General features: G+C 41.9%; 1 protein-coding gene across 2 annotated transcripts in view; it reads left to right on the top strand.

Annotated features, from left to right (window-relative positions):
• The window catches only part of LOC146494775 (ephrin type-B receptor 2-like), an 80587-nt gene that overhangs the window by 35002 nt on the left and 21390 nt on the right, over positions 1-24195 (top strand). For both annotated transcript variants that reach the window (XM_085145066.1, XM_085145065.1), the window contains 12 exons: positions 3767-3922; positions 14761-15096; positions 15218-15342; positions 15532-15694; positions 15820-15928; positions 17827-17894; positions 18070-18192; positions 18565-18812; positions 20911-21126; positions 21235-21384; positions 22177-22370; positions 22469-22624. In XM_085145066.1, coding sequence (XP_085001192.1) covers positions 3767-3922; positions 14761-15096; positions 15218-15342; positions 15532-15694; positions 15820-15928; positions 17827-17894; positions 18070-18192; positions 18565-18812; positions 20911-21126; positions 21235-21384; positions 22177-22370; positions 22469-22624 — 2044 coding nt within the window. The remainder of the gene's footprint in view (positions 1-3766; positions 3923-14760; positions 15097-15217; positions 15343-15531; positions 15695-15819; positions 15929-17826; positions 17895-18069; positions 18193-18564; positions 18813-20910; positions 21127-21234; positions 21385-22176; positions 22371-22468; positions 22625-24195) is intronic.

Genomic DNA, 24195 nt, shown 5'->3' with positions numbered 1-24195 from the left:
GCATATAGATCAAAGATCTGTATGAATGTCTTTCAGGGAAGGGACTGACAAAAAACCCTTTCATATCAGAAGAGAGACGTAGCTGACAGAGAGCAAACACCTGAGCGAATCATCACAGTGTGATTGGATGAGTGAGACTTGTGGTGAGAAAGCACTTTGAGTGCTCAAAATTGAGTAGAAAAGTACCTCTCAACTTACCATTTAGCAGACTGTTAGAAATGTCTCTAAATGGCAAATCTATTGTCGTCTCTCCCTGTTTCTGCAATAAAAGGACAATGGAAACTGGTAAACAAACCTCCTACTCTGGAATAAACACCTGAGCACACGTATGGGAAACAATGCAATACATAATCCAGCTTTTTTCATTCAGAATTAAAGTGACAATCCTTTTTTACTGGTTCTCCCAACCATACACACACACACACATTTCAGCATGTTTTGTACTTTCCACTTAGCTCAATCTGTTGGGTCACAGTTTCCTTCCACATATAGCTTTGCAAAAACTGCATAAAAAGCACTTGCAGCAACAAAAACATAATATTCCAGAAACAGGCTTTGCAGATCCGATCAGCTGTTTGTAACACTTCTTACGTCCATCAGCGCGAACTATCGCATGTCCTCCATGTCCTGCCCGAAACTGGAAGTGACATCATTTTGTGGAAATGTAGTTTTTTTACCATCAGGGCCTCATGAGCCTATACTGGTGTTTTTAAAAGTTATGTTTGACTTTATGACTTTCTGTGTCGTTTCTGGGATGCTTAGGACTCACATTGCACTGCTGGAAATAGTTTATTTTGATACATATGCTGTTTTTTTGCAAATTTGCATTATAATATTTCTTTTCGTTTTTCCTGCAGTATATAAAAATTGGTGTATTTCAAAAATAAAACTATGAAGACACTCAAAATAAATTTCCTGTGGTGGGAAACTATTTTGTGCAACTTTTTTGTATTTACGATTTTGAGGGATAAGCCTCTTAAATTTCTCTAACTAGAAATATATGTTAAAAAAACAAAAACGATTTTAAGTTTTTTTGTAGTTTATTGCACTTTTTTGCAATTTATGTAATTACTATGCACTTAATGCAGACATATTATTAACATTTGGGCTATAATGGTTGTATTGATGTATATCAACTTGAAATGCTCCCAAAAATGGCACTACAGCATGTAAAAATATAATATAAGCTCTGGCGGACTTGGTTCTATGGTAGGTCTTAAAGGGTTAAGGAGGAGTACGTTGGAGTTTAGTGAATTCAGAGCTGACTAAAGTTGACTTCACAGGCTTGAAATGTATCACTGTAAATGATTCGATTTGTATACTGTACATATATTTTTCATCTTTTTCCTTTCGAGTTTTCCTTTACAGTGTCTATGTTCTACAAAAATACCTCCAGTAAAATCCAGCATCATGAGAACTGGTTTGGAGAATTATTTAATTCCTTTTTGAGATAAATAAATCTTTCCTCGAGTAAAATATTTATGCAGCAGTAACTTTATTTCAAATGTAGAAATAATTTTCAAATAAATAATAAGTCTGAAAATATTCAGACCTGGATGAAGGAATTACTATTTCAGAATCCATTAGTTTGGCTTTGAGGCATAGTGTATGGTAATGTGGACCACGACCATAAATATTAATTTACTCCACTCAGTCCGTTGATGTCATGTCCTCCTTAGGTTTCAGCTTTTCTTGGGTCTGATAGGGTCTGGCTTTCCCACATGTGACAGCTGGAGTGTTCCACATTTGGGCATGCCCTGAAAAGACACACACGCGTGTGCGCGCACACACACACATCAAAAAACACTCATAAAACCTTTTTTTAAAGTCAGCAACCTAGAAGATAGGCGAGTTGTGTATCAGAAATGGCAAAGAGGTTGTTCAAACCCTTTGCAGGAAACAGATGGTGGCATGTATTACTATTACTCTTGCAACTGACTTCTTCCAACACTCTGGAATCTTAGTACTCCTACTGTCATCTTCCTTCACTTGTTTATGGAACCGGCAGTACCAGCTGGAGATTCTGGAAATACTGAACCGTATCACTGGAGTGACGGGACTAGAAGGACTGACGGTCTTGTGAGTAAAGACCAATAAACAAGCCAACTAAAAGAGGAATACAAAGACCCTCTTGATCTTTTGAGTTTGAGGTAAACCTATTTTGTTGACTTGATTGCAGGAAAAGGACTGCTGTAAATGTCATGGTCCTGGGTCGGTGACCCAGTGTTTTTGGTTTTTGTACTTTTACTTTTGATAGTTTTATGTATTATGACTGTTGTGTTTTGGTTTCCCTGGGGGTAGTTGTGTTCCCTCTGTTTGATGTCATCCTTGCCTGTGTATCCCCTTTTGTGTAGTAAGATCTCTGTGTTAGCCCGCGTCTCTGAGTCTGTGTCCTTGCGTGTGTGTGTTTCCTGTTTTACTTTGGTGGTCCGTGTCTGATCTCAGTGTGTTCATTTTACTTTTCCCCTGTCTCATCATGTCTGATTACTCCCAGCTGTGCCCTCCTTTTGTGTCTCATTCCCTCGTTATCCTTCTGTGTATTTAAACCTCGTGTCTCCCTCTGTTAGTTGCTGGTTCGTCTGCGTTATTCCTCTCTGTCATTCTGTGTATTTCCCTGTGACTCCCTGCATCTCTGTTTCTGTTAGTTTTTCCCAGTTTAGGTTTTCTTAGTTTCATGCTCACCGTTGCCATCTCTGTTTGTATCTACATTTGATTAATAAACTCACTTGCACCAGAGCTGCCGCATCTTGGGTCCTTAATAATTCACATACGGCTTGCCCCAGCAACCCGTGACAGTAAAACAAACTGATTTGTTTATATCTGTGAAGAATGAGATGTAAAATTGAACACTGAAAACATAAAGTGGAGTTTGGATTTCCTGAGTTGGAAAGGTTCTTGTAAGTCAGGGGTTTGGGTCATTTGACATATTCTTTGAATATATTTTTGTGATTCTTGTTGAAGCTGGTGTTTATTGCTTTTATGCAGCATTTTTGTTTCATTCAGTGTTCAAGTGTTCACTGTATATTCATTTTGCTTACATCCTTTGACCATAAGTTTAAGGGGCTGGAGGAAACACAGAGGCTAAAAAATACAATCTTAAATGTCTGGAGAAAATCAACCAAAAATACCTACCATGACACAAGCCCTCCTTCTCTTTGTCTTTAATAGTTTTCCATTACTCTCCTTTTAGTTTATTTTCTAAGAGCCTTTCTCTTGTTTTCATATTTTGTTTTACTTCCAGTCTTTGTATTTTTCTCTTCTTTTTTTATTGATTGTAACATGTTGTAACAGTTGATACATACAATTAAGCATGCTGGTATGTTTTCCTCCTTTGTGGAGGAAAACCGAGACTGAGATTGTGTGCTAGATAAAATCGAATGTGATTAACAGTTTCGCACATATAAATAGTCGTTCATTTTTGGATAACTTTTTTATGGGTAAAAAATTCTTAGCTTACTTTTTTTTCTCAAATGAAAGGGAATTTGCTTTTCAGGCTTAAAATGTTTTCCTTTTTATTACAGTGGTGGAGTCTATAGTCATTTCAGTCCATTTATTAGATGCCACCATGCTGGCTATAATGATAAAACAATTACTTTCTGAGCAAAGTCGTTGGAAATAGCTCAGACAAACTATCTTAATCTGTAGTTGTGGCTCATAAGAAATTATACTGTACTTGAATGGTATGCATTTTGTTCCTAAGTGTTTCTTCTTTCCTTTCTCTGCACATTTCTAAATGTATTTAACCACTATGTGTTTCCCCTCACAGCATGTGTTACAGGCTTCTTCAAGGCTGCTCAGGGAGACCACAAATGTTTACAGTGTCCCATTAACAGCCGGACCACCAGCGAGGGAGCAACTAACTGTGTCTGTCGCAATGGCTACTATCGCACTGAATCTGACCCTCCACAGATGCCTTGTACCAGTATGTATACACACACCTGTCACAATTCCTAGATAGCACACTACAAGATACAAATAGGCTTAGCCCATGAGCATATCAAGATGGTGATATCAGTTTTGGCCAGGGTGTACCCCGCCTCGAGCCCTGTGACAACTGAGACTGACTCCAGCTGGGGTGAGAGGAAACAGAAGAGGAAAAATGAGATGAAGCTGATCCATGTGAACAAAGCTGCAAAAAAAGGATTATTCATAACCTACACTAGATTATTTGACAAATTAAAGCTGCTCTATGTATACATCGAGTTGTGTGTAATTACATCTTCTCATTAATTTAGAAGTAATTAATTATTAAAAAAGAGGAAGGGATGCCTGATTTTAGAAGCTGACATGTTGCCCTGCTATCTTGAATATGGTGGTTGAGATGGAAATAGTCCTTATGTATGTAGCTAGAGATCGGCCACATACGTTGTTTTTAATATAAAGATCACAAATAACTCTCTGAAACTATATATGACCATTTGATATTTGTGTGTGTGGGCAGCCATCTACTATGAACAATTAGGGATGAGGGTACGAAGACAAAATTAAAAAAAAAAAAATCAAATAATTTCTTATTTCAGATCTTTGGCCAAATATTGATATTCTTCAATCATGTTAATATATAGTGTGTACAGAAATGTTTTTATACACAAAGAGTAGTAGAGACATGCCAACTGGCTGTGACTATTATGGGGAAATGCAAAGCAGCTGGCCACTAAATGTGATCATAAATGTGTTTTTCCTGCACCAGCCACAATATCTAGGATTTTGCACTTGAATTGGGAGGAGTAAGAAAACTGAATTCACTTGACTACAATCTGCAATCTACTCACATCCAGTGGTGAGATTTTACATACTATACCTCTAAAATATGTCATTAGAATTAGGAATGTAATGTACAAGTAAAAAAAAAAAACAAGTAAACTCTTACATGGAAATTAATTAATATTTGTAATGGATAGTAAGTCAAGAAGTGCATAGGAGGATTCCCATTAGCTACAACCGTGCAGCAGCAGCCGTGCAGCAGCTATCTTCCAGCAAACATTACCACAGAAAATGTAGACCTCATGTGAGATAGCTCATGTCAGGCCTAGAGCAATTTTGCCTTTTGAGTCTCTTTGTGGGCTTTTTGTGGGCAAGCCACAGTGTTCTTTCCCACTGAAAACCTTCATTGGGAACCTAATTTTATTTTTGAACAACACTACTCCACACCAATTATGTAATGTACCATGGGACAGATTTGGGCCCCACACTGTGGAGCCTAGGCTGGCCCAGGTCCCAGTACCAGCATGAAATATGGCCCATATCACACTGGTGATATTTGGGCTGGGGGTTTGAAAGTTGTTATTGTGTTGGAGGATAGGAGAACTGTTTGAATGGTCCTCTGACATGTGATAAAAAGGATGATAGTCTAGGGTGTCTTATCTGTCTGCAAATCATTTTTATTTTGTTTGTTTTTTCTTTTGTTTTTGTTTTTTACCTTAAAAATACTGTAGCGAGATGCAGAGTATTCTTTTTTTTTTAATCCAATTGTATAGACACCTTTTTGGAGGGTCCCAAGCCAAGGTTTGCAGTGGGCAGTATCTGGAATTTTTAATTTTTCCATTAGAATGATGTTATTATTATTGTGTCCAAAGTGGTGAAAAAAAGCTGCTGTGGGTTGAATAGGGATCATTGATCTTTATGGTGTTAGTACATCCTAAAATTAAAAGTGTTTTTTTCATCCATCGGTTTAAGTCATCTTTTATTGTTTTCAATAGAGGAGTGGAACAGTGGAACAGCTCTGACAGTTTGGGGGAGAATTGTATGTCTAGGTATGTGATCATGCCAGTAGTAGGTGGTAGGTGAGGGATCTGTCATGTATAAGAATGGGTATCTCCATTTATTATTAAAGTGGTAGATTTATTCTAATTTATTGTATAATCAGAGATTTGGGAGTATGTATTAGTGATTTGGATTAGTTCTTTAACTGATTTATTGGGATTTTGTAGGAACTGGAGTACATCATCTGCATATAAACTTTTTTTATATTTATGTGTTTATTGGTGTATTATTGGTGTAAATGCCTATGATGTTCTGACGATTGCTGCTGCTAATGGTTCAAAGAAAAGTGCAAATAATGAGGGTGAGAGTGGGCACCCTTGTCTTGTACCTCTGTGAAGTGTGAAATTTGTTGAGATTAAGTTGTTTGTTATCAGCCATCCCTCAAGATTTTCTCCATTTAAAGCAATGCGTTATCAGGGATTGTAACATCTAGTCCTTTTACTGAATCGGAATTATGGCTACTTTGGTGGGATAGATGTATGAGGTTGAAAAGTGTATTATTTGAAGAATGTCTGCCTTTAATGAATCCTGAATAGGGTGTTTGTTTGTCTTGAGAAGTATTGAAATTAGTTCTGTATTCACATGGTATGGAATGAACTTGTTATTTTTTATTTCATCTACCATTTATTAATTATAATTATATAATAATTACAATAATTATAATAACAAATAGACTTATAAAATCAAACAAATATCAGGCCTATACTGGAGAAATAAATACTATACCGGTTATATTAAGTATGAAAACCAAAATTCCCCTATTGCCTCTGTGGGGGGTCTTTATCATATAATCCTGGAAACTTGAGGGTACTGCACAGTATCTTTGCTGTTCCTAGGACTGCGCTCTTCTGGACAGAGATGTCCGATGTTGTTCGTGGGATCTGCTGGAGCCAGTCGCCTAGCTTGGGGGTCACTGAACTGAGTTCTCCAATTACCACTGGGACCACTGTTACTTTCATCCTCCACCCTCTCAAGCTGTTCTCTGAGCCCTTGGTACTACTCCAGCTTCTTCCAGTTCCTTCTTCCTGATGTTGCTGTCATTCAGTATTGCTATATCTATCACTACGTCCATCTTCTGCTTGACTACCACTACTATGTCCGGTTGGTTAGCCACCACCATTTTTTCATTCTGTATCTGGAAGTCCCACAGGATCTTAGCTCAGTCATTCTCCACCACCCTAGGGGGCGTCTCCCATTTTGACCTCGGGACTTCCAGGCCATACTTGGCACAGATGTTTCTGTATACTATGCTGGCCACTTGGTTATGGCGTTCCATGTATACCCTGCCTGCTAGCATCTTGAACCCTGCTGTTATGTGCTGGATTGTCTCAAGGGCATCTTTACACAGCCTGCAGCTGGGGTCTTGCCTGGTGTGATAGACCCCAGCCTCAATGAATCTTGTGCTCAGAGCTTGTTCCTGTGCTGCCATGATTAGTGCCTCTATTTTGTCTTTCAGTCCAGCTTTGTCCAGCCACTGGTAGGATTTCTGGATGTCAGCCACTTCCTCTATCTGCCGGTGATACATACTATTCAGGGACCTGTCCTTCCATAATGGTTCCTCCTCTTTCTTGGGTTTCTGCTGCCTAAGGTATTCACTGAGCACGCATGGTCAGGAGCTTCCTGGTCTTGATGTCAGTGGCTTCTATCTCCTCCTTTGGCCAGCAGGTTACCTGATCAGAGGCAGGGGGTAGGTGTTGATAGCCCAGATTTTGTTCTTACCCTTCAGCTGACTCCTCAGGACTTGCCTGACCCTCTCCAGGTATTTGGTGGTTGCAGGTTTTCTAGCGACCCCTTCATGGTTCCCATTTAACTGTGGGATCCCCAGATACTTGCAGCTGTCCTCAATGTCTACAATGTTGCCTTCTGGTAGTCGTTCCCCGCAGTTCTCACTACCTTCCCTCATTTTGTTATCATCCAACTACACCTCTTCAGACTATGCGACATTCCAATGTATTTGCTGTATATCCTGGTGGTGCAGGTCAGTGAATCAATGTCTCATGCACTCTTGGTAGACAGCTTGATGTCATCTATGTAGAGGATGTGCCTGATGATTGCTCCGTTCTGTAGTCATTATCCATATCCAGTCTTGTCAGTGATCTCACTGAGGAGGTTCAGGCCTATGCAAAACAGCAGTGGGGGCAGTGCATCTCCTTGGTAGATCCCGCACTTGATTGAGTTCCTGATGAAGGCTCTTAGGGTCCTGTTGATCTTGTATAGTTCTAGGCATTCCAGAATCGAGGTGTGGGGCATCGAGTCATAGGTCTTCTTGTAATCAATCCATGCAGTGCACAGGTTGGTCAGCCTAGTCTTGCAGTCTCAGCTGACTGCTCAGTCTACCAGTAGCTAATGTTTTGCACCTCTGGTATTCTTGCCAAAGAGATGAATTGGGCCTGGAGGTGCCAAATTCCACCATTCTGGCCTCCCTCACTTGTGATGATGCAGGGTTGATGAGCTCCTAGACCGATTAGGCACTGCTTGGATTTGACCAAGGGCTACTGGCAGATTCCCTTGACTCCAGATTCCAAATAGAAAACGGCCTTCTCTACTCAGGATGGTTTGTACCAATTTGTCACACTTCCATGGTAAATGGCCTGTATTTGTATAGCGCTTTACTAGTCCCTAAGGACCCCAAAGCGCTTTACACATCCAGTCATCCACCCATTCACACACTGGCGATGGCAAGCTACATTGTAGCCACAGCCACCCTGGGGCGCACTGACAGAGGCGAGGCTGCCGGACACTGGCGCCACCGGGCCCTCTGACCACCACCAGTAGGCAAAGGCATATACTGCAGCTGTATATGCTGCTGCCTCATCATCCATAGTGACACCTAGAAAAACCATATGCAAAGATACAGTGTACCGTCTCACATGTGAGAAAGGACTGCTCACACACTGGAGTCAGAGCCATCGACTTCGACAATGACCTGGCAGGTGCATCAACAGGATGGAAGTGGTGGAGAAATGTCCTTCAGAGAGATCAAATGATAACTGGACTTTTGGAGAAGTGAATTGGATTAAAGTTAGGGCAATTTTACTGAAAGCACGAATGAAACGATGATAGAAGTGCTTGCAGTTTGATGGCACTGGCCAGTCTAGCACTGCCTGCACTTTAGTGGGGTCTGGTTAGAGGCTGTCTTTTTCAACCATATATCAGAAGAAGGAACTGTGTCAACATGGAACTCACATTTTTCACTCTCACGGCATGTCTAATCACCGTCATGTCTAATTTTTTGGCAAAATAATGACTTGGAGAGAATAAGTATGGGTTATTACTGTGATATTTCCATTGATCATAAGACTTGAAGAGTGGAATGCTTATGACAGAGGTGTTCAACTCCAGGCCTCAAGGGCTGGTGTCCTGCAGGTTTTAGATATCACCCTGGGTCAGCACACCTGAATCAAATGTTCATTACCAGGCCTCTGGAGAATTTCAGGACATGTCGAGGAGTTTAATTTAGTCATTTAAATCAGCTGTGTTGGATGAAGGCCACATCTAAAACCTGCAGGAGACTGGCCCTTGAGGCCTGGAGTTGGACACCCCTGGCTTATGAGTTTCACCCACCAGTACCCCTACCATTACTGTTGAGTGCGGCCCTTTTGGCCACACTCTGGTCCTCTAGTGTGATTTCCAATACCTTTATGAGCTGTCCTTATGTAATGACTGATGTGTCTACTCAGCTCTGTTGCTATGATGCCTGAGATGAGCTTCTATGTTGTGGAGAAACAGGTATTTGGGCAGTAGTTCAATGATATCGTATCCTTGTAGAGCTCTTTTTATGATCAGGATTGTTCTGCCCTGTGTTAGCCGGTTTGGATTAGTACCTAGGAGGAGCCCTGTTATTTGTGCTATTTGTGAATTTCAGTTGTGGGTGGGTCTGCCCGTGTGCTATTTTTTCCTTGTAGCAGAGAGTACACCCTGGATGCATCTTAGCAGAACAGGTCATTCTCTTCTCTGATTTATCTCTTCAGCCTAGTTTCCAGAGCTGTGAGCCTTTGTTTGGCAGTTTCTAAATCCTCGGTTTTGAAAACCCAATTGTACCTTATTTTCATCCAGGACCACTCTCTCATGAAACCCTTTTGCATCGATTGATATCCTTCTGGGCTTCTCTGATTTTGGCTTCCAGCTGCCCTTTCTGTGGGGAAGCTTTCTCTACCTGGATCCTTGATCTTATACCCAAGTGCTTCTAGGATTTCTGTGTCAGTCGTTTCAGTGATACTGGTAGTATGAAAGGTGCAAAGAGCAGGTTTTTTTCTACAATCATCTGATCTGATGGAGCATTGTCAATGTTCCATCACTTCATCAGTTCAATGTTCTCTCATCCCAAACGGTCATGGCAGATGGCTGCCCCTCCCTGAGCCTGGTTCTGCTGGAGGTTTCTGCCTATTAAAAGGGAGTTTTTTTCTTCTCACTGTTGCCCAAGTGCTTGCTCAAAGGGGTTCATATGATTGTTGGGTTTTTCTCTGTATGTATTATTGTAGGGTCTACCTTTGATTTGATTTGATTTGATATACCTTTATTAGTCCCACAAGGGGAAATTTCATAAGGCTGCCGACCTATTGCACGCAATGGTGGCGCCATCTTACCCTCCGACCATACATACATTACACAAAACATCACATGGGGAAGACAGGTCAGAGAGGTATAACAATGGAAAAATGCACCACATGAGGAAAGATAAGGAGAAAAAAATAACTCCCCCCAGACTGAGCTCCAATAGGGAGATCAGTTTGAGAACAGAAAAAAACACCTCTGCACATAGCACATGAAAAAACTCTTAATACACCAAAGAAACACATGACAAGCAACAGGGGTGGGTAAAGGGTGAGAGACAGCCGATTTAGACAGTACATCCGGGCCTGCAGCCTGTGCGCTGGTCTCCTTGATCCACGTCAGCATCGGAAGGGAATAAGCGTCGAAGGTGTTTGGAAAGGGAGGGGGGGATGAGTGTGTGCATATCAGTGTATATGTATGTGTGTGCGTGTCCAGAGTTCAGCTGAGACAGTGTCCTTTGCCCTGCTAGGCTAAGTAAACAGTCTTCCAGCCAACCCAGGTGGCCTTGCATGGAATGGGAAGGAACAGACTAAACACAGTCGTTATCAGGATGTTTTTGTTCGGCTCCAGCCTTGCGACCACAGCTGGCGCTGAGAGGGTATCCACATGAAGTGATCGTGCTTTTTACTTTAGTGCGAATAGCTCATGTGAATTTCAAAGCAGTTCTATACCTTACAATATAAAGCGCCTTGAGGCAACTGGTGTTGTGATTTGGTGCTATATAAATAAAATAAAATTGAATTGAATTGGGGGAATTGTGCTTTTGATTGCCTAACCTGAAGAGGAAGCTCACAGTTGTCCAGCAGAGAAATATAGACTTGGAGCCTGAATTTTATTTTTCCCCATTTGAACTTCATACCCCTTGAACTTCTATACATTTTGTCGCCTTACAACCATAAACTTAAATGTTTTTTATTGAGATTCTCTGTGACAACACAAAGTAGTACATATGTCTGTGAAGGTTCTCAGTCATCCAGGTCATCGTAGTCAAAGGAGCTTGCAAAGAAAAGCGTCTGGACTTCTTTAAGTTACTTGAAGACGTTTCACCTCTCATCCGAGAGGCTTCTTCAGTTCTGAGGTCAAATGGTGGAGAGTCCCAGATATAACCCTAGTGGGAGTGTCCCCCCACAGAGGGACAAAAGGACCCCCTGATGATCCTCTAATCGCCTGAGCCAAGGTGTGGAACTGGGTGTGGGTCCCAATCAGCCAGAGTTTCGGGTGATTTCATTGTGAAACCTGGCCCCACCTTATCATGCGAATTCCTGAGGTCAGATGGCCCAGGGTGTGAGTGGGCCTTAAGGCGTCTGGGAAGGGATCTCAAAACTGGATTATAGATGGCAGAGAGTTGGTGTCGTAAACCACCGCCTCTGTTCAAAGATGGTCGCTCACAGTGGACATAGATGGCTTCTTTCACTCCTCTTTCAAACCATCTGTCCTCTCTGTCCAAAATGTGAACATTGGCATCCTCGAAAGAGTGTCCTTTATCCTTAAGATGCAGATGGACAGCTGAATCTTGTCCTGTGGAGGTCGCTCTTCTGTGTTGTGCCATGCGCTTGTGAAGTGGCTGTTTGGTCTCTCCAATGTAGAGGTCTGGGCATTCCTCGCTGCACTGTACGGCATACACCACATTGTTAAGTCTGTGTTTTGGCGTTTTGTCTTTCGGGTGAACCAGTTTTTGTCTGAGTGTGTTGCTGGGTCTGAAGTACACCGGGATGTCATGCTTGGAGAAAACCCTCCTGAGTTTCTCTGATACACCGGCTACATAGGGGATGACAATGTTGTTGCGTCTGTCCTTCTTATCCTCCCTCGCTGGTGTCTGATCTTCTTTTCTGTGCCTCTTTGCTGACTTTAAAAACGCCCATTTAGGATAGCCGCACGTTTTGAGTGCTTCCTTTACATGTGTGTGTTCCTTCTTTTTTCCCTTCCGGCTTAGAGGGAACATGTTCTGCCCGGTGGTGTAGGGTCCTGATTACTCCAAGTTTGTGTTCCAGAGGGTGATGGGAGTCAAAGAGGAGGTACTGGTCCGTGTGTGTGGGCTTCCGGTAAACTTCGATGTTGAGGTTGCCATTCTCTTCAATGTGCACAGCGCAGTCCAGGAAAGGCAAACAGTCATCCTTCGTGTCTTCCCTGGTGAACTTGATGTTTTTATCCACAGCGTTGATGTGCGCAGTGAAGGATTCCACTTCTTGTGTCTTGATTTTGACCCAGGTGTCGTCTACATATCTGTACCAGTGGCTGGGTACTCTTCCTTTGAAAGAGCCAAGAGCCTTCCTTTCCACTTCCTCCATGTAAAGGTTGGCTACAATAGGTGACACGGGGGAGCCCATGGCACAGCCATGTTTTTGTCTGTAATAGCCTTCGTTGTATTTGAAATATGTAGTGGTGAGGCAGAGGTCTAACAGTGTGCAAATCTGATCGGGTGTGAAGTTGGTCCTGTCCTCCAAGGAGCTGTCTTCTTGTAGTCGTTTTCTGACAGTCTCCACTGCCTCCGTGGTGGGTATACAAGTGAAGAGAGAGACTACATCAAAGGACACTATGGTTTCATCTGGATCCAGGGTAAGTTTCTGGACCTTGTCAGTGAAGTCGGTGGAGTTCTTGATGTGGTGTGGGGTGTTCCCCACGAGAGGAGCAAGGATGGTAGCAAGGTGTTTTGCAATGTTATAAGTGGCTGAGTTTATGCTACTGACTATGGGTCTGAGTGGGACAGCTTCCTTGTGGATTTTTGGAAGTCCGTAAATGCAGGGTATGGCATCCCCTGGGTAAAGGCGGTGATAAGTAAGGCGGTCAATGATTTTGTCCTTTTCCAAGTCTTGAAGGCAAGCTATAACTTTCTTTTTGTAGCTGCTTGTGGGGTCTCGCTTTAAGGCTTCGTAGGTATTGTTGTCACTGAGGAGAGTAGTGATCTTTGTATGGTAATCTGTAGTGTTTAGGACCACGGTGCATCTTCCCTTATCCGCTGGTAAAACAGTGATGTTGTGGTCTTTGCTCAGGGAAGCGACGGCCTTCTTTTCCTGTATTGTGAGGTTGGACGGAGGGACTTTGGCACTGGAGAGGGTGGCTGAGACTTTCATCCTGATTTGCTCTGCTTCTGTCTGTGATAATTTATTAATCCGAATGGCAGATTCTGTGGCTGTGATGAGGTCCACTATGGGCAACTGTTGTGGAGAAATGGCAAAATTGAGACCTTTGGCTAATACTCTCTTTTCAGGTTCAGTGAGATTCCTGTCTGAAAAGTTCTTAACCCATTTCTCCTGACTGTCTTCAGGTGTGTTTTCTTCTATGGGTTGTGTAGGTTCAGATTCAGAATGAGGAGTGTGTGTTTTTGAATGCAAGGTGTGAAATTTCCTGCGTTGTCTTTCTTTTCCTTTCGAGTGTTGGGCCCGCTGAGCCTTGTCCACAAACTTGTAAACCTCTTTTAAGATTGGAGAGGGTAGAAGTGTTTCCAGTTCCTGCAGAGTCTGGCTGATCTTGATTTGGAGGGCATCTATAGTGAAATGGACCTGTCTTATCCTTTCACTTAAAAGGTGATTTTGCGCTCTCTGTAGAATCAAGTCTGCTCTGTATCCCCTGACAGTGGATCCAAGGCGCAGGCTCTTGGGAACAACTCTGGTTTGTCTGCATCTTAGGTTGAAACGGAGATGGTTCCTATAATCCGCTAGTTTCCTTGATTCCCTTTCATACTCCCGCACCAGTTGAAGGGTGTTCCTCCCAAAATGTACGGCAATATGTCTGTGAAGGTTCTCAGTCATCCAGGTCATCGTAGTCAAAGGAGCTTGCAAAGAAAAGCGTCTGGACTTCTTTAAGTTACTTGAAGACGTTTCACCTCTCATCCGAGAGGCTTCTTCAGTTCTGAGGTCAAATGGTGGAGAGTCCCAGATATAACCCTAGTGGGAGTGTCCCCCCACAGAGGGACAAAAGGACCCCCTGATGATCCTCTAATCGCCTGAGCCAAGGTGTGGAACAAGATAGGCAAGATAGGAAGGGTAGACCCTCCCCCCACGCAGTGATACTGCAGTCAATTTTGTAACAACCTGCAGGAGCATGACTGATTGAATGTTCTGCCAGAGTCTACATTGATCCTCTTGAATTGAAGATTCAAAAATGAAGATTTTTAATTGTATTTAGTTTTTATTTATTTTGCAATCACAAGACATGTAATAAGTTTAAAAAATATATTTTGTTTCCATTATCATCATGTAGATAATTGTATTGTTGTTGTTTTTTTCCAGATAATGCAAATACACTAAGTGGGAATCTGGTTATCGGAACAAACAGATGTTCTATTGTTCCATATGTTCTTACATGTAGTCTCTGTACTAAACCTCTAGAGCTTGCAATCCTTAGCTAGTGAGGTGCAAGCTTGAGAATTAAAAAAAAAAAAAAAAACTTATAACAGGCAGTAATTACTATTAGCATAATTTTCTTTTTCCCTTTGTCTTCTAGCTGTTCCATCTGCACCACAAAATGTCATCTCTATAGTAAATGAGACTTCTCTGATACTGGAGTGGAGTTCACCAAAGGAGAGTGGTGGCCGAGAAGATGTAGTTTACAACATCATATGTAAGAGTTGTGGCAGCGGTCGCAGCGGCTGCACCCGCTGTGGTGACAACGTGCAGTTTATCCCACGTCAGCTGGGACTCACCAACACCCGAGTACATATCAGCGACCTCATGGCTCACACGCAGTACACATTTGAAATACAAGCTGTCAATGGAGTGTCTGATCAGAGTCCTTATTCACCACAGTACACGTCTGTCAACATCACCACCAACCAGGCTGGTGAGGCATGATGTTACTCTAGTGATATTTCAGTGATTTCAGTATTAACTTCTGTTTTAGTAGCTCAAATGTCTGTTAGCATGTTTTCTACACCCTTCAGATCTCTTTGTTTTTTTCTCAGCACCATCAATAGTGTCCATCATCCACCAGGTTAGCAGAACTCCTAACAGCATCACTCTGTCCTGGTCCCAGCCAGATCAGCCCAATGGTGTTATTCTGGACTATGAACTGCAGTATTATGAGAAGGTACATCAGTGCCAACTGATTGAATTCATTTCAATTCAGTTTTATTTATATAGCACCAATTTGCAAAAGCAGTCACCTCAAGGCATCTGAACCTGAAACATTTTGGCTCTTGAATTGTACTCAAAAATCTTACAGTTTTAATTATAGACAGATCTGCCTGATTTAAAGTCTTTGGTGTGTGTTATTCAGAACCAAGCAGAATGGAACTCATCTCTAACGAGGAGTCAGACCAACACTGCGGTCATACGAGTTTTAAGGCCTGGAACCATATACGTGTTTCAGGTCCGGGCTCGGACTGTCGCTGGATTTGGACGCTTCAGTGGTAAAATGTACTTCCAAACCATGACTGAAGGTAGGAATCAGATTTACTGACAAACTATATTCAGACGTATTTCATCCCCTGTGTGCTGCCTAATATATAAGTCTAAATATAAAAATTACTCACATTTTTGTGGTTTCTTGTCTTTTCATCTGTAGAAGAATATAACTCCATTATTCAAGAGAAGCTCCCCCTCATCATTGGTTCATCTGCTGCAGGGGTTGTCTTTATTATTGCCATCACTGTCGTCATAATTGTTTGTCGCAGGTGAGCCACTCTGTGTCCACTCTGTCCCCCAGAAAATGTTCCACTCTTCACCACATTATGGTCTAAAAATCTGTACCAATTTTTTACAAAGCCACAGAAATGATACAGAAAGCACTTCATCAAAAGTGCTGATTATGAATAAAACTGCAACTTGATCCTGAAGAAATACACTCAAACACTGTAACCTACAAAAACTGCATTATGTGGTGGCAACTAGGGATGGGTATCGTTTAGGTTTTATCCGATACCGGTGCCAAACCGGTACTTTTGAAACGGTGACGGTGCTTAAACAGTGCTCGAACCGGTGCTTAAAGAATGGAGAACACAAAATTGGTCCAAAAACCTCTTATGTTTAGCTGTTTTTTTGTAAAAAGATAACAGTGTTAGCCTTTTCTGCAGCTATAGGGCATATATGGTATCACTCTTGGCTGGAAGCAGTGCTTAAACAATGGAAAAAACACAAACTTTGTCCAAAAACCTGTTTTAGCATGTTTAGCTGTTTTCCACTTTTTCTTTGGTCATTTTAGCCTTTTTGGCCAGGGTGAAGGGAGTATCTGCCATCAAACAAGAAGACAGCCGCATGTAACTACGACGGTGTTTGCTAGTTCACCTTACATGCATTAATGTAATAACGTGGTTAGCCTACTTAATGTAAATTACACACGAACAACATTAAGCTACTCACCCAGAGAAGAACTGTTGCTGCTGCCATCATCATCTGTCATCATTTCTGCTACACTGGCAGGACTAGGGGCCAGGACTCTCCTCTTCGGGTTCTCCGATAACAGGCACCACTCGGTGTGAGGTCTTGCAGCAAGCTATCAAATACGGTGCATTTCTCGGCTTTTAAAAAAACGCTATGCGTCGCCAGGTGTTTCATCAGATTCGAGGTGTTACCTCCTTTGCACAGTATCACCTTAAAGCACTTTTTGCAGGCTGCTGAGTTTGCATCTTTTGCTGTGAAGTACAGCCAGACTTTTGACCGCTTTGTCTTGGGCATTTTTAATCTGTAGCTCTGCTCTAAAAGAATGTACGTACCTGGGCCCGCCTACTATCCTTGGAAAGGTAAAATGATTGGCTAGAATCCAAAGTGTATGACATTTCAGGGGAAAAAAGGCACTGAAATAAATCACCGAAATGTGCGCTGCTTTCCGGTCTGGTTACTGCCGTTTATGTCAGAACCGGTGCTATATTGGCACCGGATACCGGTACCCATCCCTAGTGGCAACATGCAATTTAGTGTAAAATTATGTATTTAATTGAAAAGCGTCTGTTCTTCTTTAAGTCGCTTGAAGACGTTTTGCCTCTCATCTGAGAAGCTTCTTCAGTTCTAGGGTCAAATGGTGGAGAGTCCCAGATTCAAGCCCCAAGAGGGACAATGGACCCCCTAATGATCCTCTACCTGATCACACAAGCCGAGGTGTGAAAACAGGTGTAGGTCACAATCAGCCAAGGTTTCGGGTGAACTCATTGTGAAACCTAGTCCCACCCTATCATGTGATTTTCTGAGGATTTCCTGGGTTCCTAGGCCCAGGATTTTCTTTCCTGCTCCTTAGACTATGATGACCTGGTTGACTAAGAACCTTCACAGACATATTTAATTGAAAGCCAATTATGGGCTTCTTTGTAGTGGACAGTTGTAAATAGGGTAGAAACACACGGTTTGTTTTTTTTCTGGAGTAGTTCAAAGTCAAGACTTGACTATGTCAGGTCATGATTATATACTTAGTAAACATATATTTTGTGTTGTCTTTGTCATGCATCAGTCTTTATTGTACACCCTATAGTATAGTATAGCCTGTGCTCTGTTTTGTTTAATAGTTTATGTCATTAGTAGATTTAGTTTTTGTTTTTGAGTTGATGGATCTACATGCAGACTTTTTTGTATTTGTTTCTAGCAAAAGAAATTCTGACAGGCCAGAATCTGAATATACAGACAAACTCCAACATTACACCAGCGGTCACAGTATGTACCTTTTACTGCAAGTTGTTGACATTAAGACTGATAGTCATTAGTGCTGTATTTTATGAAATTAATGTTTTTTCAAAAAATGACAGAAAGAAATCAAGTTTCCCTGTGTTTTCACGATTCAGTTTTTGCATGTATATCTGTTGCTGTTTCTTCTATTTTTCTGTTGAAGTGTCACCGGGAATGAAGATCTACATTGACCCCTTCACATATGAAGATCCCAATGAAGCGGTTAGAGAGTTTGCTAAGGAGATTGACATTTCCTGTGTAAAGATTGAACAAGTGATTGGAGCAGGTAAAACAAAGAGATGCCTTAGAAAGGAAACGATATTAGGTGTAAGTAAAGACAGGCAGTGATTGGTGAGGTTTATGATACTTAGTACGTCAGAATGTGACTGTCTTGACCTTTATTATTATATTAATTGTCTATTCAAAGAAGGTAATATTAAAGGCTTCTTTATCAAAGGTTAGATTAAGAAGTCACTGTACTGTTGTGACAGTGCTTGGAACTAAAATCAACTTAAACATAGCTTTTCTGCCTAATTGTTCTCTATCATGTCTGCCTAGATTACAGCAGTTTACAAAAACTTTGATAGTTACAGACGATGACACAAAATGAATATATTATAATACATTACATGTCATTTACCACCTGTAAACCTGACAGGAGAGTTTGGAGAAGTGTGCAGTGGAAACCTCCGACAGCCTGGGAAAAGGGAGATATTGGTGGCCATCAAGACTTTAAAGGCAGGGTACACTGAACGCCAAAGGAGGGACTTTTTGAGTGAAGCATCTATCATGGGTCAGTTTGATCATCCCAACATCATCCATCTGGAGGGAGTGGTTACCAAGAGCAGCCCTGTAATGATCATCACTGAATTTATGGAGAATGGATCCCTTGACTCATTCCTCAGGGTAAAAGAGACACTGTACAATTTAATACAAGTATAGTAGTACGCACGTGTGTGTGTGTGTGTGTGTGTGTGTGTGTGTGTGTGTGTGTCAGTACTGTAATAAAAAAAGAAGGAAACAGGGAAAACAAGTAACATTAATATGCAAATGAGGGTGGTTACTCGTCAGATATCACCGAGCTTAAATTCTTCCATGTATTTTTTATTATATCTGTGGATTGCCATTTTCAGCTTGTTGTCCACTTCTCACACATTTCAGCTTTTGAATTTTGGTCAAGAGGTTTTAAAGTCCATCCATCCATTTTCTTTTGTTTATTTGGGGCATCACATTTCCAAGCAAGGCAAGTAAATGTAAATCTCTCCAGAGTCTCCTTGGTCTGCCCCAGGGCCGGCCTCCTTCTGGTGGTTCGAAAGAACTCACACCAGAAGCGCCCAGGAGGCATCCTCGTCAGGTGCTCAAACCACCTCAACTGGCTCCTTTCAATGTGGAGGAGTAGCAGCTTTATTCTATCTCTAAGGAACAGCCACCCTTCTGAGAAATTTAATTTCTAAAACTAATATGTGCAACCTAAGGTCAGTGTTGGGAAGGTTACTTTTAAAATGTATTCCACTACAGATTACAGAATACATGCCCCAAAATGTATTTTGTAATGTGTTCCGTTACATTACTCAATGAGAGTAACGTATTCTGAATACTTTGGAATACTTATTACATTATCATGCTTTTTACAACTACATGAATGTACTATTGCTGTGATTTATTACTATTACTGAAGGTCCGCTGCTCCGAAGCGTAGTAAAGGGACCTCTGGCTAATACGGCAGGTTCCGTGTCGGGCTCAGGCCGAAAAATACTTTACTTTACTTTGTTGTCTGGGTCAACTTTGCTTGCGAGAGACAGAGAGAGGCGTTGAAAGGCTGCTCCAACTGAACTTATTGTTTCGGAGGAAAACACGAACACGGTGTACAGTCGAGTCTTAATAGCGTACTTACAACTGGGCTCGTCAGGCACTCTTCTTGGCTACAGTGGTTATTATTATATTTACAAGCTTCCAGCTCCCGCTCTCGATAACAACTCGTACTTTTTCCACTCTCCTTTTTCTCCTTCCTCTTGCTCACAGACACATAACGTGTATGGCAGTCCATTCTCCCTGCAGCACGGACTACACTGCCTATGATGCTACATTCTTTAGAGCTATGCCTGTAGCATTCTGCCTATTAGCTTAGCACAACAACAACAACAAAAAGGCGCAGAGAGAGAGCGTGTCACCCTGTAACCATGGCAACCGTAACGCTGCTGCCTGGAGCAACAGAACATAGCTGTCAAACAAAACCCAAACAGTCCTGACCCGCCACAATATGAAACTCCTTTTTAAACTGTAACGGAATACAGTTACTCATATTTTGTATTTTAAATACGTAACAGCGGTACATGTATTCCGTTACTCCCCAACACTGCCTAAGGTCAGCAGCACCCCACTCCCACTCTACACAATGTGAATACAGTACCCGCCTGAGTCATCTGACGGTCACTTCAGCTTCAAGGTAGACAGAAAGTCTTGTTCCATGGCCTCACAAACTCTTCCCACACCTGAGTATTTGCTTCAATTTTTCCTACCAGTGCTCATCAGTTGCCTCTGAAGTCCCATTAGCCAATTATCCAGAACATATATCTCTGGCCTAGGGTGTCTTGGTGCCACGTGCACCTATGGACATCCTTATGTTTAAACATGGTGTACGTTATGGACAAACTGTAATTTGCACAGAAGTCCAAACACAAAACACCACTTAAGTCCAAATCAGACAGGCCGTTGTTCTTGATCAGCTCAGCAGGTCTGCTCAAATTTGCAGACCTGCTGTATAGAACCTGGTACCCCGGTACTCTCTTTTTCAAGAGAGTTTGTACAGTTTAATATCTGAAAAAGGCTGCACATGGAAGCAGGCAGAGTGGTTGAGACATAATGCTCAGACATTTATCCAAAAGAGTCCAGTGTTTTTTCAATTAGTTTTATAACAACCTGTGATGTTTGGAGAGTCAGCACGTGATTTTTGTGGAGTGAATTTATATCAATTTACACTAATTTGATGTTGTTTTCTTGAAAGCAAAATGATGGCCAGTTCACAGTGATACAGCTGGTGGGAATGTTGCGCGGCATTGCAGCAGGAATGAAATACTTGTGTGACATGAACTATGTCCATCGAGACCTGGCAGCGAGGAACATCTTGGTCAACAGCAACCTAGTGTGCAAAGTGTCTGACTTTGGCCTGTCACGTTTCCTTGAAGAGGATACTTCAGACCCCACTTACACCAGTGCTCTGGTGAGTCCTTATCAGTGACTATGGAGACCTTCATTCAGTACATTTCATTTATAATACTTCAAATTGTATTATAAATTCTGTCATAAATGAACTTCTTCTTCTTCTTAGGGGGGAAAGATTCCCATCAGGTGGACAGCACCAGAGGCCATTCAGTACAGGAAGTTCACCTCCTCAAGTGACTGCTGGAGCTATGGCATAGTCATGTGGGAGGTGATGTCATATGGAGAGAGGCCCTACTGGGACATGAGTAATCAAGATGTGAGTAAAGCCCTTTAAAATTACTGGTATTTGTGTTTAAGATAAACAATGATAAATTGCCAGATAGTCGTAGTTGTTCCCTTGGGCTTAAGTTAAGCAGTTTCAATTTACTGCCAAAAGAATGTGGTAACGGCCCATTATTGCTTCTGTAGTCAGTCAGAGAAAATCTTTTGTGACTGAAATTGTACCCTGAAATCAGCACGTCGCAGAGAAATGAGAAATGTGAACGAACTAAATAAACCTTGATGCACACTACTTACTCCTGAAAAACAACCCCATCACTCCGCCACCAAATTTTAAGCTTTGGCACAATACAGTCAGATAAGTACTGTTCTCATGGCAATTGCTCAAACCAGAGGCATCCATCAGATTACCAGATGGAGACACGTGATTTGTCACTCCAGAAAACACATCTCCACTACTCTAGAGTCTGGTGGTGGCGTGCTGTAGGCCTCTGGATCCAACGCTGTTTTCAAACCCATGAGGCTCTCTATGCACTGTTCTTGAGCTAATCTGAAGGCCACATGAAGTTTGGAGGTCTGTAATGATTGACTCTGTCCATAAAGGTGGCAACCTCATACTACACAGTGTTAAACATGTCCATGTCCCAACTTATTTGAGATTCCAAATGGTCTTTTTCTTAAAATAGTACATTTTCTCAGTTTAAACATTTGCTATGAGAATAATATATCAGTTTATCAGATTTGCAAGTCATTTCTTTTTTTCTTTTTAAATCCTGTCCTGTTTGTCAGCTTTTGTTTTAACCATGAGTTTTCATGCAAATTGTTTTAGGTAATCAATGCCATAGAGCAGGACTACAGGTTGCCACCCCCTATGGATTGTCCTAGTGCACTACATCAGCTAATGCTTGACTGCTGGCAGAAAGATCGCAACAACCGACCCAAATTCAGCCAGATTGTCAGCACACTGGATAAGATGATCCGCAATCCCAACAGCCTGAAGGCCATGACACCCTTGTCATCAAGGTATGACAGGAAGAACAATTATTTCACACTGAGAGTTGCTGACACCCAATCATCTTTTTAACTTCTAGTTCTTTTGTCTTTTTCTATCCACCATTTAGTGTTCATTTAGCTCTGCTTGATCGCAGCACTCCAGATTTCTCCTCTTTCAGCACCGTTGATGAGTGGCTGGATGCCATAAAAATGGGCCAGTACAAGGAGAACTTCACCAGTGAAGGCTTCACCAGCTTTGATGTGGTGTCTCAAATGACCATGGAGTATGTTAGATACTTTTCTTATATCAAAAACAGAGGTCTCACATGCACACACTAGCTGATGAGTTAGAATGCGGCAACAATGGGGAAGTGTAAGGATTTGAGTGAGGGAAACCTTGGACCTTGCCATCTATGTGGATATTACTACCTACTACCTACCTAAGCATTGTTGCAGACCATGTACACAAGGGATGTCAAACACATTTTACACTGTGGGCCACAAACTGTACACCCTACTTTGATCTTAAGTGATCTTAAATGGGCCAGACCAGTGAAACTACATTATAAATGTTGTTACTCGTTAAGTTACTGTGGACTCATTAATAGTTGAAAAACAGTATCTCACCTGTCATTTCAGTGTTTAACTGTTAGTAATTGCTTTAATGTAGTCTGAAAGAAACAGAACCGTATTCACGGAAACAGTATTCCCTAATGGCTATGGCCTCTTTCAGCGGGAAAATGTGCCCTGCCGCAAAGGAAAAATGGTTCAGAAAAGTTGGGACTTAAAGAATCTGTTGCTAATCTCTTTGTGCCAGATACAACAGCGTGCATTCAGGGACCTACTGGTGTCTCCATGCCTTGATGGTGTTTGTAGTCAAACTTGGCACTGCTCATGTTGGTACTGGTCTAAGAATCCTTGTGTACTGCTCTGCCAACCAGGAGCTGGTGCTTTGGCTCTCTGGTGTTATTTCCAATACCTTTCTCAGGTGTCCTTACATATTGACTCATGTGTCTACTCAGCTTGGTTGAGATGAGCTTCCATGTTGTGGAGAAGCAGGTATTCAGGCAGTTGTTCTATGATGCCATACCATTATGGGGATCATGAAGGATCCCCATAATGGTATGGGGACCATACCATAAAAGTATAAAAGTAAGACAAGTAAGTATAAAAGTAAGTATAAAAGTAAGTATAAAAGTAAGACAAAACATAAAACATAACAAATATAAAAGTAAGAGTGAGGATTCTAAACTGATATCTAATAATAATAATAATAAAAGATATGGTAATGAAATGATGAGGCTTTGCCAACAAAAATTAAAATAAACACTTAATATTTGCCACCATGTTAAATGGCCTGTATTTTGTATAGCGCTTTACTAGTCCCTAAGGACCCCAAAGTGCTTTACACATCCAGTCATCCACCCATTCACACACAGGTGATGGCAAGCTACATTGTAGCCACAGCCACCCTGGGGCACACTGACAGAGGCGAGGCTGCCGGACACTGGCGCCACCGGGCCCTCTGACCACCACCAGTAGGCAATGGGTGAAGCGTCTTGCCCAAGGACACAACGACCGAGACTGTCCAAGCCGGGGCTCGAACCGGCAACCTTCCGATTACAAGGTGAACTCCCTCTTGAGCCACAATCACCCCTCATGGACCATGGACCTTAAACTTCCAAAGAAATCAAACATGAGCATGTCTATTAGGCTGTCCAAACTTTCAGGGGTAAGACTTGGATCTCACAGGTCAGCAACATGAGCAGGACTGAACTTATCTTTTTATTTTATTTGTATCCCTCAATTGTAAAAGCATTGCTCTGCTGCCTGCCCCAGGCGGGTGACATGGACA

The sequence above is a fragment of the Neolamprologus multifasciatus genome, chromosome 20, assembly GCF_963576455.1.
Source record: "Neolamprologus multifasciatus chromosome 20, fNeoMul1.2, whole genome shotgun sequence".
NCBI classification, from domain to species: Eukaryota; Metazoa; Chordata; class Actinopteri; order Cichliformes; family Cichlidae; genus Neolamprologus; species Neolamprologus multifasciatus.
The sequence above is the reverse complement of the archived record's forward strand: the minus strand, read 5'-3'. Positions and strand labels throughout refer to the sequence as shown.